Source organism: Hemiscyllium ocellatum, chromosome 2 (genome assembly GCF_020745735.1).
Source record: "Hemiscyllium ocellatum isolate sHemOce1 chromosome 2, sHemOce1.pat.X.cur, whole genome shotgun sequence".
NCBI lineage: Eukaryota > Metazoa > Chordata > Chondrichthyes > Orectolobiformes > Hemiscylliidae > Hemiscyllium > Hemiscyllium ocellatum.
This window is the reverse complement of record NC_083402.1, coordinates 42,902,934-42,921,992: the sequence shown is the minus strand read 5'-3', so window position 1 is coordinate 42,921,992 and position 19,059 is coordinate 42,902,934. Positions and strand designations below refer to the sequence as shown.

Genomic DNA, 19,059 nt, shown 5'->3' with positions numbered 1-19,059 from the left:
GCCAAGGGGTCTGAGTAGTCTGGTAGTCATTTCCAAAATATCTTTGTAGGGGAGAGTGGCTAGGGTTTATGGATGCATTTTGTCTGCTTATTTGGGTTTGTTGCTGAGAAATCGGCGGACTATGTTCATTGGCTACCCATTCTTTTGAATACATGGTATAGGTGATTTTCCTCTGCTCTGCATAATTCCTCTGTGCTGCAGTGTGTGGTGGCACATTGAAATAATATTCTGATGCAGCTTCGTTTGCGAATGTTGGGATGATTGCTTCTGTAGTTCAATATTTGGTCAGAATATGTTGTTTTCCTGTAGATGCTGGTTTGAAATTCCCAGTTGGCTGTTTGCTAGACTGTGACATCTAGGAATGACAGTCTGTTGTTGTTTTCCTCCTCTTTCGTGAATTTTATGCCAGTAAGGGTATTATTGATGGTCTTGAAGGTTTCCTCTAATTTGTTTCATTTAATGATGACAAAGGTGTCATCCATGTAGCAGACCCAAAGTTTAGGTTGGATGGTTGGCAGAGGTGATTGTTCGAGTCTCTGCATTACTGCCTTTGCTAAGAACCTTGATATTGGAGATCCCATGGGTGTTCTGTTGGTTTGTAGTTTTGTTGCTGAAGGTGAAGTGTGGGGGAAGGAATAGGTGCACTAGCTTGATGATACACCAACAAGGACAGAATGTGTCTTTGGTTCTTCTAACAGTGTAGTCCCTGTTTCCTTGTACAGGTTGATGTTGATACATGTGAAGAGGTCTGTTACTTCAAAGGAGACTATTATTTTATCCTCTTCTATCTTGGTATCTTTGGTTTTCAGGAATTCTCGGGTGGAGTGGCGAGAGTCTTCTGCTAAGTGTTTTCGTCTTTGGTGTTGCTCCTTGGCCAATCTGTAAGTTGGTGTTCCAGGTAGTGAGACTATGGGTCTGAGGGGGGCTGCTGGTTTGTGAATTTTGGGTAATCCCTAGGAGTGTGGTGTGTTGGATTCATCTGATATTTTTTTAGACGTCTGTCTTATTTATTTCTCCAAATTTCTGAAGTTTTGAGTAGGGCTGTGATTCAGTTCTCTAGTTGTGGGGTCGAGTCTATTGTCACTTTGTTGCTTGGTGTTGGTGTCTGCAAGTAGTGCGTTTGTTTTTTCAGTGTTGTCTCGGATTTAAAATGACTGTTAAGCGTCCTTTGTCAGCAGGTATGATTACAATGTTTTTAGCTTTTCAGTCTTTCTAGTGTTTTCCTTCCTTTTTCCTGCTTCATGTTGGTGTGACTGCCTGTCTGATAGTTTGTTTGGTTTCTTCGATGAGTTGGTTGTCTTTCAGTGTTGTTTATAATGCTGCTAAGAAATCTTTCTTGCCCGCATCCTGGCAGCTGTAATTTAATCCTTAAGGCAGCTTTTTCCGTATCTATTAAGGGTCGGTTAGATAAGTTTTTTTCCTTAATCCATGCTTGTGTGTTGTCAGTGTTGTTATTTTGTGTAAGTTTGTCTTGTTTTTTTCTGCAGGTCTAGTTTTTTTTTTATTTTGTGTTTGTTGCTGTCAACTATCTATAGCTTGTTGTACTGTGTCTGTCTATTCACGGTCTGTTGCATGAGTGAGTGAGTAATTATTTTGATGCAGAATTCCTGGTTGTATTTAGAGTATGTTGTGGGCATCATTAATCATTTCTCTAAGCATTCTACAGCCATTTTGCTCTGCTATTCTTTTGGCTAGTGGGGTGCAGGAAGTACAGCTGTTCGTGGGGGGCGCTCTGTTGGATGGCATTCACTTCCCATTTCAGGCCAGTTTTTGCTTAATGCGTCCATACATGCATTCAGAAACCCTAACCACTCTCAGCAACATCAAAGACATTTCGGAAACGACTGCCACCCTACCCAGACCCCTTGTGGGCATTTTGGTAGCCCAAAAACCCACCAACACACTAAAAAAGCAGCTAATTGAACTTGAAAGACCCTATACAGGCAACAAGTGAAACTAAACGTCATTTACAAACTACTGTGCAAGAACTGTAACAAACACTACATTGGACGAACAGGCAGAAAACTATCCACCAGGATACATGAACATCAGCTAGCCACAAAACAATACAACCCTCTCTCACTAATATCCTTACATACAGACTGGGACAACACATCCATCCTAGGACAAGCCAAACTGAGACATGCATGAGAATTCATAAAAGCATGACATTCCAACCGGAATTCTATCAACATATACATTTACTTTGATTCCATTTACCACCCCTGAGAAAAAAAGAGCAGGAAATGACATCACCAACCCAAGGAAACCCAAACATAAATACAAAGCAGAAAACACAGCAGTGCTTTGTCTGAAGGCTCACTGACTATGTTACCCAATATAGTCATGAAATGTCTGAAAATTAAACTTCCAGCTCAGTGAGCAAACCTACATCCAATTATACTGTCAAAGGAGCAATGATCTCAGCACTGATCTCTGGGAAACCTTTGTGGACCTCTAAGCTGAAAAATAACTTTCACTTCTACTGTCTGCTTTCTGCTCCTTAACCAATGCCCTCTTTAGTTCTGTTGGACTGGATACTGTTAACAAGTCTTTCCATTATCAAGAATGAATAAAAAGTACTCTTCTCCATCAATAACTGGTTATTCATGAGTGGGCTACACAGAGTAGATAAGGAAAAATTGTTCTCACTCAAAGAATTAAGAATGAGAGGACACAGGTTTAAAAAGTGATTCACAAAAGAAGCAAATACGATATTAAGCAAAAATCTATTTTGGATGACTAGTTCAAGTTTTGAGTGCATTATCTGGAAGTGCAATGGATGCAGTTTTAGTTATGGCATTCAAGAGGCCATTTGTTTTTATTCAAATAGTCATCCATGCACAGCAATACTGGGAAACATCACTAACTTCAAAATCATGATGTTCATTTAAAGAATTGGTGTGGATGTGATCAGCCAAATGCTGCCCTCTTGTGCCATATTGTATCATAACAATTCTGCAATTCTGTGAATATGTCAAACATGACCTTTGGCAAATATACAGTGACTGCTAAATGATAACTAATATTATGTCAATTGATGGTTAATTTTACCAGTACTATCAGAAGTTTTTCCACCATTGATGAAGGGGTGATTGATCTGTTGTTATTGGATTTAGCCACTGTGAAATAAATCTGCCTTGGCAATTACAGTGTAAGAAAAGTAGTTGTGGAGAAATAGACAAAGGAGAAGGTCTGAAATGGCAGTCATTTAAACAAGTTTAACATAGGACTCGGTAAAAATTCATTCCAGTTGAAAAGGACATCATGAGAAGGATGAACTACCCATCGCTAATGAAGACACTCAAGGACAACTCCAATCAAACACTAAGGCATACTATGAGTGGTAGACCAGAGGATTGAGAATTTCTTTTCGGAACGAGCAGCAGATAACTCCACCGATCTTGGTGTCATCTGCAAACTTACTAATCAAACCACTCATATTTTCCTCCAGCTCATGGATATATACTAAACAGAATACCTAAGACGGATCCCTGTGGAACTAGTCTCCATTCTGAAAAACACTTACCACTTCTATGACCAAGCCAGTTTTGTATCCATTTGAGCCAGTCCATCCTGAATCCCATGCGATTTTTGTTTTTGTTCTAGGACTGTATCAAATACCTTATTAAATTCCATATAAACTACATCCACAGCCCTTCCCTCATCAATTACCTTCGACACCGCTTCAAAAAAAATTCAATCAGGTTGGTGAGACAAACTTCCCCATACAAAACCACGGTGCATGTCAACTAGTCTATTTTCTTCCAAATGTACATAGATCTTGTCCCTCAGTATTGTCTTCAAAGCTTCCCCACCACAGACATCAGATTGACTCGCCTATCATTTCATGTATGTTCCCCACTTCCTTTCTTAAGCAAGACATTGAAGTATGGTGTGCAGTTCTGGTTGCCTTGCTATAGGAAGGATATCAAATTGGAGGAGGTGCAGAGAAAATTTGCAAGGATGGTACCAGGAATGAAGGGTTTGAGTTACAAGGAGAGGCTGAATATGCTGGCACCTTTTTAACTGGATTGGAGGAGATTGAGGGGTGACCTTACTGGAGGTTTGTAAAGTCATGACGGACATAAAGTGTATAGCAAGGGTGTTTCTCTTACGATTGGGGGTTTCAAAACAACATGACACATCTTTAAGGTGTAGGGCAACGTTTTCACACATAATGATTGGTATGTGGAATGAACTGACAGAAGTAGTGGTAGATACAGGTACAGTTACAATACTTGAGATATATGGACAGGCACATGAACATGAAAAGTTTACAGGGATATGGGACCAGTTTAGTTTGGGAAACTTGTTCGATATAGACCCTTTGTTCCAACTTGTCTATTTCCAGGCTGTACAACAATAGCATAAGAAAATAAGGGGACGCTATTTAAAAACCAAAATGAGAGATTCTCATGAATGGATAAAATTAGTTTTGTCATTTTCTATTTTTATCTGGCATGTCAATTAAGTAAACTATCTATATAAATTCAAATTGTTAAAGTCAAAACTATTCTCTTGTGAATTGCGTTAGTGATCCCTTTGATCCAAGTGCAATTTTTCATATTGCATTTGGATATAATTAGACAATATCAACTTCGTTCCACCCTAAAACAGCTGTTGCATTTTCTCAAATCAAATTCCCTGTAGAGGTTTTATGGCAAATAAGGTAATGTCAGAAAGGCTTAAAATGGACACTGATCTCATGGCTTAATTGAAGCAGAACAGGGAAATTCTCCTCAAAACACATCCTTAACCAAATACTAGTAAAAATTGATTGATTGGTCGTTTATTTGTTTGCGACAACAAGCTGGTGTGCATATTAACTGCTGCATTGCTGCATCGTTTGTGTGTGTGTTTAATTTACTTGCTTACTAACTAGGACGCTTTTTAGACTAATGAGATGCGGTTTACCATGAGAAGTGGTTTATTATTGTTGATACACAAGTTTATATCCATGTAATTCGATAAAACCAATCTTTCCCTCTATTTCCCGAGTAACCTTGCAGTTCTTAAATTACTATGTTATCCCACCTTTTAAAAAATTTGCTTTGGATACGCAAAATCATAAAGTAATTTGTACTACCTGAGTTACAGCTGACCAAACTGAGGTGGAGCCTGAGTTTATTGCTTCCAAGGTTCCTGCTTCTTGTGCAAACAGTCTCTGGAGTATCAGGTCCTCTGATTTAAGTGGCTCATTTAATTACAGTTCTCCAGGGCATTCCCAAGTATAGTGTCTTACTATCATTGAACCAACATGCAGATTTCTCCTATGTAAATACATCGCTGAATCAAACTGATGTATTTAACATGATTCAGCTATGTGTTTCTAGTCCAGGAAGATGTGTTATAAAAGGCAGTACTGGATACTGAATTTCCATATTGATTGAGCCAACTCTAGGAGCAAGGCTGTTTTCAAAACAGTTCTACCAAATGTCCAATCTATCTGAAACCTTGCCGCATTGACCCAACAATATCTATTCAATATAGTCAGTCAATCAAGGTAAATAGCTTGCACATTTCTGGCCTGATCCAATTTGACAGTAAATTCTGCAAGCTTCCTGACTGGCTTGCTGGGAAGGGAACACAATCAGATGTAAAAAGTGAGTTGTAGAGGGAGGAAGAGAGCTTCTTCAAGGAAGGCATCCTTGCAACAATCAGTTGGCCAATTTTCGCAGCATGCCATGATGTCCTGAAAACGCTGTTATGAGAAGGGACATTTTACTACTTACATTGCTTAAATAATACTCAGCACACTGAAAAATGAATTCATTGCAAACCACTTTTGGATGTAGCATGATAGGTGTTATGTAAATATAAATTACTTCTTTCATGGTATTTTTTAAAATACCAATCCTAAATTTGCTGTCCATTTGCAATTTAATCTGAAATAACTTTGCAAATGTCTTTCATAATGGTATAGTTTTGCAGAAATCTTCTTTCTAAATACCATCTTTCAAAGCTCCAGATACACTTACAAGAAGTGTATCCTCAAAAGGTCAAAAGCATCACGACAATTTTCATTATCACCTTCATGTCTTAATTAGATTAGATTACTTAGTGTGGAAACAAGCCCTTCAGCCCAACAAGTCCACACCAACCCGCCGAAGTGCAACCCACCCAGACACATTCCCCTACATTTACCCCTTCACCTAACACTACAGCCAATTTAGCATGGCCAATTCACCGAACCTGCACATTTTTGGATTGTGGGAGGAAACCGGAGCAAACCCATGCTGAGACGGGAGGAATGTGTAAACTCCACACAGTCAGTCACCTGAGGCGGGAAATGAATCCAGGTCTCAGGCACTGTGAGGCAGCAGTGCTAACCACTGTGCCACCCATCTGTGCCACCGTGCTGCCCATGATCGGAACTAAAACAGTTCTTAAGGGTCAACCAGGCTGGAGCACTGCCACTTTTGCTTCGTTTGATCTATATTCCACATTGAAGTTATGTATTAAATAAATATTTGTAGACTCTTAAATAATGTTAAGTGCCAAGTCGCATTCATAAATATTTGTACATTCAATATATGAATATAATTAGATTTAGTAAGTCACTCACTAATTTTGTAAGGCAAATTAAACTGTGCAAACTAATTAGACTCTAAATAATTGCTTGCCAGCCTGAAACTATAAACAGAGATTAGTTGAAGCTTCCTGTCTTGCACTCATCAGGGCTAGGATGCAAAAAACAAAACTAAGAAAAAAAAGGGAAGCCTATTTATACAGTTTAAGTGGAAGAATTACCAGAGTGCTGGCTGGTCTGAGAACTGAAATGGATCATTAGCTGTTCCAACTGGATTACAATGCCAATCATTCAACATTCTCTTCCCATGCTCTTTAGTGTTTCTTTGTCAAGTCACTATCTTGTGTCACTATCTTGCACTCCTAATAAGTGCAAGATGAAAAGCTTTGACTTGTCTCATTTTAATATTTACATTAGATCACCAATATTTCACTAAGAACAAAATCAAATTAGGATGTTGCCAGGAATGGAGGTTTTGAGTTAAAAGGACAGGTTGGAGAAGCTGAAGTTTTTTTCCACAGAGCATAGGAGGTTATGGGGTGACCTTATAGAGGTTTAAAAAATTATGACAGGCATATATAAGGTGAATAACAGAGTGGGGGAGTTCAAAACTATGGAGCATATTTTTAATGTGAGAGGAGAAAATTTTTAGAATATAAGGAGAACCATTTTTTTAAAAAAAAACTGGTTCATATATGGAATGAGCTGCCAGAGGCAGCGGCGGATGCAGATACAGTTACAACATTTAAGACATTTGGTTAAGTACACTAAGAGAAAAGGTTTCGGAGGGATGTGGGCCAAACAAAAGAAAGTGGAATTTGTTCAATTTGGGATGAAGGTCATGTTTCCATGCTGTATAACTCTAGAAGTGGCTTAAACAAATCAATTCTTAAGTCTTTTTACAAGTTAATTTAAAAAATAGATATCATGTCCATTCTGAAAGAATGTCTTCTTACATTTATGAACAAACATCATGGAATTTTTTTGGCTTCAGTCCTAATGTTTGTTCCATCAAATGTCTTGCCACAAGCTCTGTTTTAATAAATGCTGAATTTTCAATTGCCCATGAAGTAACCTGCAGGGGAAGAGTTCGTCCTCAAAACTGTCTTGTGTTCACTTGGGTTTCGATCAGTTGATAGGAAAGATTTATTTTTTAAATCATTCAATCTTTTTTGACAATTATCAACTTTAAAAATTTCAGTTGCTGCAGTATCCTTCCTCAAGGACTTTCGTTCTAGATCCTCAACACGTCGAGCCAACATATAGCTAACCTTCCGCTGATGTGCCAGAGCTTCCTCTTTATCATTTAACTAAGAATGGAAAGAAATAAACACATTTAGAATCTTAGTTATGGTTAATATAATAACTGAGCAAGTATCCAATGAACACTTCAAGTCAGTTAGAATAATTTGTGGCAACACATTTCATAAGACAACTATAAACAAGACAGGCCATTCATCTCACCCTAGACTGAATTGATACATCCAGGATGATCCTGACAGACACTTAAGATTATTATCTTAAATAATAATACCAGAGTTTTCTGTTCTCTTATAGTACCCAAGAATCCATTTCATGCATTTGTCGTAGCATGGAGTCTGGTGGTCAAATCTTGCTGTACTAATAATCTGAGCATAGGTGATAGTTCAACGCAAGAATCCAAGTTACTCAACTCCTTTCCCAAATGTAAAACTTCTAAAATATTGGGATCATCCACTGTTCTCTGTCTGATCCACGTGACTCACTTATCAGAATTGGACAAAGTGCCCAAGGTGTGGTAAGATTCAAACCCTATCCAGTTTGACTTATTCTACTTTGTATTCTACAATATTAAACAGACAATGGAAAACTTTAGGAAGAATGCAAAAGACCTTGAAAGGTGCAAGGGAGATTCACCAGAATTCTTCCAGAAATGGGGGATATTAGCTGCAAGGTATGTAATAAGCATTCTGATAAAGACTGACAAGATTATGAAATTGTTTTATAAAGGTGGACAAGAAAAACAATGATTCCCATTCATAAATGTTAAAAAGAATAGTGGGCACAGATTTAGAGTTTTGGGCTAGAGATACAAATGAGGAAGAACACTGAACACACCAAATGATAGTGACCTAGAGTGCACAGCCTATGAAGTTAGGTGGAAGCAGAGTGGATCAGTAACTTCAAAACTGGATGGGCACTTGAAGGAAATAAACTTGCAGGGCTACAGGACAGAGTGAGAAAATAAAGCTGAGTCTATTGCTTCATGAAGAGCCAAAGCAACTGGCTAGGCCTGAATGGCCTCTTATAAAGCCACAAATGACTAAGTCATTCTTCATTACTTTCTTAACTACTGTTCTGAATTGTTGGACACTGAGCAACAAATCAATAAATTCTTCTTGATCTTTTTAAAAACTTTACATTAGCCACATTCCGATAGAATACACTTAAGATTTATCTGTTAAACTTCGTAAATTTTCAGTACAACAATGAACTTCGTGCTATCAAGAGAATTAATATAACAAATCTTCAATGCCAAGGTAAAATGATTGCAGCCAAGACTTCTGCTTAAAAAGACAGAACCATAGCAAAACCATATGGAAAAGGATACTAATTAGTATTTTGTATTAAAAACAGATGACGAGAGAATGGATTTTCTAACATTTTAACATGATTGTTCCATCTAGTTTTGACAGGAACAAATGAACACTGCAAGTGAAATATTTATACCTATTTCATCATGAGTAAGAGATGCCAAAAAAAACCCAGCACATGATGTTTGGTACTGCTTTGTTTCCTCTTGCATCACCTGTGTAAGTTGCATCATTTATTTTTAATTGCTGTCTGATAGTATAAACCTTGAGCATTGCTGAAGAAAAGAAACATTTTGTCAAAGCTTTTCACCTTGTATTCATCAGGACAATTTTTAAGGAATACCAATGTGAAAAGAAAACATTCATACTCTATAAGCATATGCTGACTGGTTAATGAGAACACAACTGATAGAGACACTGCCACAGAGAACGTATCAGAGAGATGATGAGTGACAGTTACCTACAAGCTTTGCTTAAATTTTAAAGCAAGCAGGTTATCTCTGATTTCTCAGGGCAATGCCTTGACCATCGACTCAGAATGGCAGTCTCCTATTTTGCTGAGGTGAAACAGGCAACATACATGCTAAATGGTTAGTTTATGGACTCTTATTGGTTGAGGCAATCAATCCTCTCATCGTACGACTGTTGATTTTACTTTGCATTGGTACTTCCTGCAAATTGTCCTGATCAGTGCATTATGAAATGCTTCAAAGTTCTTTTGCCAAGTAGTATTAGCTTATTTTATCAAATCATGTATGGAAGTCCTGATATTTTTTCAAATATTGATTGAGATATGCCATTTCACTAACACCAATATGAAATATCAAAGTTTGTTGAAGTATTCTATAGAATCACATCCTCACTACAAAACTAGATAGTATTGAGTTTAAAACCATCACAGACCAAGTCTATAAGTATCCTTAGCACCTCCTGCGTGTCATCCAAGACCTCCAAATTCTTTTGGTCTGTTGAGGAACTGAACAGACCCTTCAACTTTTGGCCAAGTGTTGAATGAATCACTTTTGTTCCCTGAATAGGATCTGGAATATTGTATAAAACAAGAAAAAGAAAACAACTTACATTAAACAAAAAGTCAGGTATTAATGTCAAATCAGTATACTGTTGGGAACAGATTGAACATTTCATGAGATCAATGATAGTTGATTTTGAGCATATTTATGTCTGAAATCAAAATACATATTTGTACACACAGTGACGGAGTTAATATATGAAACAGATACACAATTCAACAGAACTCAATGTTTTCATTTCATAAATTTACAATTTACCATCAATATCATTTACAAAAGTACTATTAGAATAAATGTGTTCACTGAAAATAAAAATCATCATACATTTCTTTTAGCTCCGTAGATATAGTACTTAAGTACTATTGTACTCGAAGATGAAAAAACAGAAGTTGGTAAATCTTAAACTATAGCAACACCTTAGAATGTTCTCAAATATTAGTTTAAAATATGAACAAAGCCTTTGTTTGAATGGTAACTGCAATATCAATGGCAAGACCAACACATCAATTAAAAGATTCACAATTTTACATCCCTAGGCTTTACCTTCTTTTATTTGATTCCAAACAAGCCCTTTCTTAGGAGCTTTTCTATGCAGTTTTTCCACTTCACTAATTCGGAGAGTTTGATCATTTGTTCTTTTTAATTGATGTTCAAAAGCAATTCTAAATGCATCAGCCACTATGTAGGCCTCTTCCTCTCGCTTTCTCTGAAGATCAAACTAATGATGCAAGATTACATATGGAAAAAAATACAACTGATAAGTTCTTGTGTCTATTAAACAGGTTAAAACACAAAAACAATGCAAAGAACAGTACAGGTATAGACATCCCATCCGGTTTGCAGCTTTCCCATCATTGTGGTATACAGAAAAGTTTGGATATAAAAACACACATCCAACTTCCATACCCTTCAACTTCAGTGTCATATGTTCATGCACCATTAATTTACAGGCATCTGTGTTCCAGTTGTAAAACTACACCAGCCAATTTCAAACATACTAGCCACTCTGGTGTCAGGACATTCAAGTCCAATTCTGTTGATCAGATTGATTGATCACCAACTGTTTAGTGAGCAGTAATCCAAATGATTTTAGAAAAGCAACATGCTGAAAATATGGAGCAACAATACTAAAACTTGTTCTGTCCAAATCTACGTCTCAGTTTTATCCTGTAATTGCATCGGGCATAAAGAAGCTTGACTGTTATATGCATGCCAGTAGCTATAAACAATTAAATAACAACATTTGGATACATACAAGTCAAACAATTAGATATCTGAAGATATTTTTGGGAAAAGCAACTCTTAAGAATTCGGCATGAATATAATTACATTTGTCAAACTTGGCATATTTCCAAGTACTACTACTTCCTATCATGCTAGTTAAGCCTGGAGTCTGTGCAATACACAATGCTGGTTTATGTAACATTTGTAAAGATGATCACCACTCTTGTAGAGTTCATTGGGTCATGTGCCAACTTAGTACCACAGAACTTTTAGTTTCCTTTTCAAAAGCAAAAAAGACGCTGCAATATTAATTCTTTTCAAATCATGTCCTGTTTAATATGCTACATTTAAGTTCAGTTGAATGAAAGACCACGTATAAACACAAATATACAAACAAAGCAAAATGGTAGGTGATCTGACGGTTCAAGCCTATTTCGCCATTCAATCAGATCATAGCTAATCTGATTTTTTACCTCAACTTCTGCACATTCCTGATAATCTTTCATACCCATTAAAATCACTTGTTTCAAGAAGTAAATAAAGATGCTCTAGCTCGATGCACTCATTACAGTGATTATTATTGATCTAAGATTGGTAAATTAAGAGTGGAATGAAGATATTAAGAGGATGAAATTTCTGTTCTGCCACTGTAACTTCACAGAAACCTCGTTTATGTCCTTGAAGTTTAAGGGATGAATTTAGCTTCTAAAAAGTATAACAGCACAGACAGTATGAAAGAAATTCACCTATCACTGTCAGGTGAATATTTGTTTACCGAAGACCTAACTCTAACAAGCACTTTATAATAAAGTGAAGCATTCTGAATATTTTTAGATTAAGTGTGCAATGTAGTGGCAGAATGCATTAATTTTACTTGATACACGATTCACGTTTTAAATAATTTAGTCCTAGTAATGAATTTTAAAAAGTTGGTACCTCTTGCTTCTGTTGCAGTAGCTGTTTCCGTGTGGCAGCTGCCATCCTGGCACAAGCACAGGGCTCTCCTCCAGTACCATTACAGTGACACGCTCCAAGCACTCCCAGCTGAAGAACAATATAAATCTTGATCAATGGAAATGTCCAGTCAGCTAAAATATAAACACTAAATGTTTACCAAAAAATTACTCCTGTATTTTTTTTAAACACTATGTAAACTTCAGTGATCTAATGCGGGATTCCCAAACATGAACAGTTTATTTACAGTATCAGAACTATTCCCCAGATAGCTTGTCACAACACTTGTATAAACACCCAAAAAAAAGCCTCACTAGTCCTGACTGAAAAATAATTCTTAGACCATCAGTTTGACTTAATTGGTAGCACTCTCACCCAAGTCAAGTTTGTGAGTGCATGCCTCACTGCAGAATTTGCACATAATCTCAGCTACCACGAGAGAATAAAGTTTTGTCGTATTTTTAGATGAAGTAGTAAATTAAGACTCTGCTTGAAAGGATTCAAACAATTTTACTGCAGTATAGGGGATAACAGGAGAAATTTCTGAAGTGAAAATTTGAGCCTTTGCTTTTTGCTTTTCTCCGGCTTTCAGCCAAATCAGCCTCAGTTTGCTGCCACATTGAATCCAAAATCTCAACCAATGCTGTAGTTAGCACTCCTATTGGTTACTGTTTCAAGAGAACAATTTGGCCTTGTATACTTGTTCCCAAACAGCATATCCAAAATAGTGAATGCATCATAGGGAATCTGAAAGGTTTGTCCAGAGCCAGTTCGAGTATTATCAAGAAATATATTTGTACTTTTTTAAATTTGGCATCAATGTACTAATCAACCAGAATCTCTTACAAAGTAAACACAGAATGGTAGCAGATTATAAACTGTAAGTAAAGGGGTTTTCTTAGATCTTTACCTCCAATGTTGTAACTTCAGTGAAGCCTTTCTTGTTTACTGGCAATGTGTTTTGGAAGATTTGCTGATCCTTTGCATCAAGCATTGCAAGTAATTCTGAACACTGCTGGTTCAAAACTAAGAAAACAAACATAATGGACCATGTACAACAATGTCAATATCTAAAGTGTCACAGCAAACATTTCCAAACACTAAAAAGGATGCCACAGATCAACCTTCAAGGTTTGCAAATCCAATCACTTAGAATAGACCTTTCGACAAGTTTTAATCTAAATTTAATCAATTTTAATTATTATGAACTGAACATATCAATGCAAGTACAAATATTGTGTTATGATTTTAAAGGCATTGGTCCAAATAACTATTTGACCAGAAAGCCATTCTTTAAAATTATAAAGCTGCCATCACCCAATTTTTTCCAAATGAAAGTCGAAAAGTCAAAAATTGTTCTGCTAATTCCCAAATCTGATTGAGATAAAATGCTATTGGTTCACTGTGGAAGAGTTATCATTTAGGCAACCTATCAACATTCAGGGTACATGAGAGTTGTTACCTTGAACTGCAGTACATTGGATCACATGGGAAGAGGAAATTTAAAACAAGTACAGTATTATAGATTAACAAAGATTTTAAATCTCATTCTTAATCGGCTGAGAGATTGTTCAGATGGAGACTTACTGTATGGAGAAAATTGTTGGGGACAGGAACATACTTTGCTGCAATACACCACTCAACATCAAGACGTGCACATGAATAATGTGCAAGGTAATCAGGTTAACCAGCCCAGCATAATTTCACCACAACACTGGTGATGGTCAGGACTTAGGACAAGTGGGCAGGAGAAATTTGAGGGAACTAAAGAAATACCAAAACATTTGAGAACTATTAAATCAACAATTACAAAACCAGACTTTCATTTCTGAGATTTATATTTGAATCTACTTCAGACTGATGATGGGTGTTTCATCTCGTCACATTTCAGTAATGCTCTAAAAACTTACTTGTATTTTCTGATTTGAGATTCCGAATCTCACTATCTTTTGCCGCCAAAGTTTTTGAAAGTTCAGCATTTTCAATACATATCCTGTAAAGGAAAGGATACCTGAAGTCTGCAGTATTCATATGCAAATGCTTGGGAAAATCAAAGTTCAAATATGGAGCCTTTAAAAATAATTATTTGACACATGAAAATAACTCAAAATTGAACTACTGACATAATATCACAGTATTAACGATTTAGATGAGGAAGCTAAATATAATATCTTCACATTTTCAGACAACACAAAGCTGGGTGGGTGGATGAACTGTGATGTCAATACAGACATGCTTTAATATGATTTGAACAAGTTGAGCAAGTGGAAAATGCATGGCAAATGAAATATAATGTAAATAAATGTGAGGTTATCCACTTGGGTCACAAAACCAGGAAGGCAGATTATCTGAATTGCAATAGATTTGGAAATAGGGAATCAGCAAGCGGTAATGAAGGCAAATTGTATGAAGGCCTTCACAGCAAGAGTTTGAGTACAGGAGCATGGATCTCTTGCTGCAGGGACAGCATTGTACAGGGTCTTGATGAGATTACACCTGTAGAATTGTGTGCAGTTTTGGTGCCCTTATCGAAGCATGATATTTTGGCTATGGAGGGAATGCCATGACTTATCTGATTGCTTCCTGGGAGGACGGGACTGACATTGGTCTCAACTACTTTCTATGATGGAAAATTCCACAGGCTCACCATTCTCTGGGTGAAAATAAATTTTCATCTCCATCCTAAATGGCCTACTCCAAACTGTTACACTATGACCCCTGTATCTGGATTCCCTGATCATCGGGAACATCCATTTTGTGTTTATCCTGTCTGTTCCTGTTAGAATTTTATAGGCTTCTTAGGTCTGTCCAGGATCTCAGAATAGAGAGACACACAGAAGTAGAGACAATTTCACTTGATTTGACTCTGTTCAAAGCACAAGTAAGAAAACCTTCTGATATGAAATTAGAAGTAGCAGGTCTTATAATTTTCAGATTTATTTGCCTTAGACAAAGACATGCCACTACAGGACCCATTCAACACACATCCACTTGCATGAACACTTGTAACATCCAGATGCTTAGAGTGTATGCACAACTTCCAGACAATAGGTGGGAATGTTCTGAGCTGTGAGGTCGAACCTTTGTTTCCAATGACATAATTTCTTCATTTTTTCAGACATGTCCTTGGAAGTCCTCTGAAAATGCAAGATCACTGACAGACATTCCATCCATTCAAAATTGGCATGTCCAGTACAGAATGCTTGAAACTTCCCAGATTGCCAATTCCAGCAGACAGCACGTTAGCCTCAATGATCTCAGAAACAATCTTGTTCTTCCTAAATTGCAACAAGTACCTAGATATACACTTACACTATGAATGGAAATCCAGCCATTATCCACATAGCAACACTAGCTAAAAGAAAAGGGAAGCAAACCTCCAATGATCCACAAATGATCCAACCTCAAACCTCCAAAAATACACAAGTCTTGGAAAGCACACAACAGAATTTCTCACTAACAAAAAGAAAAAGGTGTTGACAACCCAAAGATATTCTCAAAGCTACACTCGGGATGAGTGATCAAATTCTGACAGAACAGAAAATAAATGGATAGCAAGACACAAAGAAGGGAAAGAGATGCTCAGAAATGGAGAGAGAAAGAGGACTTACAGCTCAACTCGGGAAATACCACAGATTGCTACAAGTCAAGTGATTGGGATAGTGAGAACCAAAAAACAAGTAATTCAGAACAAGAGAAAAAGGCCTAATCAACTAGGTCACAAGCCACAATCCATGAACGAAGGAACTCAACACAAAAACAATCCATTACTGTGGACTTCGTGATCATTGCACACCTGATTTACGGACGATGTTTGATTTTAAAATACGCATAAATATATGCTTGCCTTTATTTGTGGGGAAAGTAAATATATGCAAGACTATTAGACAAATGAAAGTTGCAACAGCTTTCTAAGTCCAGCAGGCACCTAAGAGTCCAATCTTGTGCAATCTTCAGCCAGCTGGTGAGTCAACTCAAGCCAAGGGTCTGAGCCACACTGTCTTTATTACTCTTCACCAAACAAGGAATTCACTGTACAGGGCACCAAGAACTTCCAGAAAAATAAGGATTCAAATGAGTGGGAAGAAGCCATACTAAAATATTAGAAGGAATGAAAGTTCATGGGATTAAATCAATGCAAGCATGGAAAGATCATCACAGTCAAAAATTCAACATCAAATAAGTTGCCTTAAACTTATCCCCCTATATATACTCATTGTTTTCACTGGGACCATTTTGATGTGGCAATGTATTCCTCCCAAAAACACCATATAGTCAGAATACACCAGTGAACTAAGTATTATTAACAATCATATGGGAGACCAGCTGATTTTAAACGAAAAAACTTCAATGCGTTCCTCAAAAGGAAGATTTTATTACATTGTCTAAAATGTGCAGATTAGGTGGATTGGCCATGCAAAATTCTCTAGTGTCCAGGGATATGCAGGTTAGGTCCATTAACTATTGATAAATATGGGTTATCAGGAATAGGATGGGATGCTCTTCAGAAGGTCAATACAGACTCAAAGGAGCTGAATGGCCTCTATCTGCATGAATTTTGCACAGTACAATGAACAAGCACTGAAATATGTTACATTCATAATTAGTCCACTAACCGATCATATCTTCCAATCCAGATCTGTTCCAAATTCTTAAATTTATCCAATTTCCAATCATTTTCCCACTGTAATATATTCACTTCCTGTAGAAAGGGTAACAAAACGTCACATACATTTTCTACTCTCATCAAAAGGTAGATTGTTAAAGGCATTTTGATATTGTTTTCAGGATGATCCAAGTAGATCGACTGTAGCATTTTACTTTTATGGTTAAATGCACTCAAGTACTGACAACAGATACTGGGAAAAACAATTAGAAAAACTTAAAATCTCAAAGGACAGGAACAATTATTCTGGTTTTGATTAGCTGTTTTTGGTTTACAAATTAAACACAAAACATACTCTCCTACACTTTGCAATGTGCAAATCGTTCCCCACCGACCCACCCTCAATCAATAATTTGTTCAACCACCTTTTGAATACTACTACTACTACTACTCCTCCATCAGACAGCATTTCCCAGAACATGACAACTCTGTATAAACTACTTTCCTCATGTAGCCACCTGGTTCTTTTGCCAATCATCTTAAATCTATTTCCTGTACTTATTAACAATTTGCCATGAAGAGCATCCATATACTGAATCAGCATTCCCATATTTACATATTCAGTATCATAACCACTAATGATTTTGAATACCTCAATCAAATCTTCCCTTAACGTTCGCTGCTCCAAGGAAAGCAACCATTTACTTTGGTTTCTCCATTGAAGGTTTTTACCCCTTAACTAGTCAATAAATTTCTTCCGCATCTTCCTTTATGGCTTGACACCCTACAAGTATTTTGCCCATCATGATCGAAATACACTAACAGGGACCAAAGCAGTGTTTCGTAAAGGTTCAGCATAACTTCCTGCTTTTGATTTCTTTGTGATTACTAATAAGAATACAAAACATGAATACACCTCATAATCTCTCAAATTTACTAATCTAAGATCAGAGCCAAAATCTTTCCCAACCTCTCAGTTGAATTCTTCCGTGTCAAAAAAGTCTCATTTATCTCAAATGTTAAACATTGAGCAATTGAGCATTTACAGCCCCTGGGACACAATTTCCCAGAAGGAAATCTGCTATCCTCACTTGTTCTCACCTACTGTGACTCCAAAATTACAGTGTTGCCTTTAAAGAGCCCTGAAAGGACATTATACATGAGTGACAGTGGTACCACATCCTGTGAAAGAACAATTAAAAATCCCATCAATCTAGTGAACCTTCTGCACTTATCTTGGAAGATGTTACATTCTTAAATAAAAACACCAAATCTGTAAATAATTCTCCCAGACTAGTCTCACCAAAGCCCTATTTGCAGCATGACTTGTTTTCTCCTATACTCTAACCTGTTAGCAATCAAAGGCCAATACATCATTTGCCTTCCAATTTGCTTGCTGTATCTGTATGTAAATTTTGTGATTCATGTACCAGAGTCTTTACATCTCAAAAATTTACTCAAACCACACCTTCATAACAAAATCACTCTGCTTTTCTATTCTTCCTACCAAAGTGAATATTTGCTCACATTGTCTGGTTCCTTTAGCCCGTGTACAGGCTTCTGTGACTTTTTTTGTATTAGCAACAAACATTTATACCTGACTCTTAATCCTCTCATTTAAAATTCAAAATATTTATGGCTCAGCCACTGATCCTTGCAGGGCAGTTGGACAATCCAAAATTTACTGTCTATTCATGTACTGCATTTTTAACCCATTAATCAATCCTTAAACCAATAAATTTACACATATCCCATCAAAACCTAACCTTGTGCGAAGATCTTAATGCTTTCTGAAACAATAAAATTTTCTTGCATATTTACTGTGCTAATTATAGCCTCAGAAAACTAAAATTGATTAAACATTATTTTCCTTTCATAAAACCAGATTGACTGTCTAATTATAGTGTTTTCACAGGTGCACTGTAACCACTTTCTTAACAATTACTTCAAACATTTTCCCTGTTCCTGATGCAAGTCTAATTGATTTATCACTTCCTGTCGTTTTTACTTCCTTTCTTTAACAGTAAGGTGACATTTGCTGCTTTTCTGTCAACACAGAAGGTTCTAGAATCTGTGGAATCCTGGAGAATCAAATCTAAAACATCCTCTAAGTTGCCACCTTTTTAAAAAATCCTATGG

At 36.8% G+C, this 19,059-nt stretch overlaps 1 protein-coding gene and 1 long non-coding RNA gene across 5 annotated transcripts in view; one reads left to right on the top strand and one right to left on the bottom strand.

The window, feature by feature from the left end:
• LOC132822911 (uncharacterized) overlaps window positions 1-17,034 on the top strand; it is a 51,894-nt gene extending 34,860 nt beyond the window's left edge. For all 3 annotated transcript variants that reach the window (XR_009645477.1, XR_009645476.1, XR_009645478.1), the window contains 2 exons: window positions 9,199-9,324; window positions 15,433-17,034. This is a non-coding gene — a long non-coding RNA (uncharacterized LOC132822911). The remainder of the gene's footprint in view (window positions 1-9,198; window positions 9,325-15,432) is intronic.
• Window positions 6,489-19,059, bottom strand: part of ccdc125 (coiled-coil domain containing 125) — a 31,406-nt gene continuing 18,835 nt past the window's right edge. For both annotated transcript variants that reach the window (XM_060836297.1, XM_060836305.1), the window contains exons 6-12: window positions 16,931-17,016; window positions 14,225-14,307; window positions 13,225-13,340; window positions 12,297-12,404; window positions 10,680-10,854; window positions 10,009-10,145; window positions 6,489-7,842 (exon numbers count right to left, since the gene is read on the bottom strand). In XM_060836297.1, coding sequence (XP_060692280.1) covers window positions 7,588-7,842; window positions 10,009-10,145; window positions 10,680-10,854; window positions 12,297-12,404; window positions 13,225-13,340; window positions 14,225-14,307; window positions 16,931-17,016 — 960 coding nt within the window. In that variant the 3' untranslated portion in view covers window positions 6,489-7,587. The remainder of the gene's footprint in view (window positions 7,843-10,008; window positions 10,146-10,679; window positions 10,855-12,296; window positions 12,405-13,224; window positions 13,341-14,224; window positions 14,308-16,930; window positions 17,017-19,059) is intronic.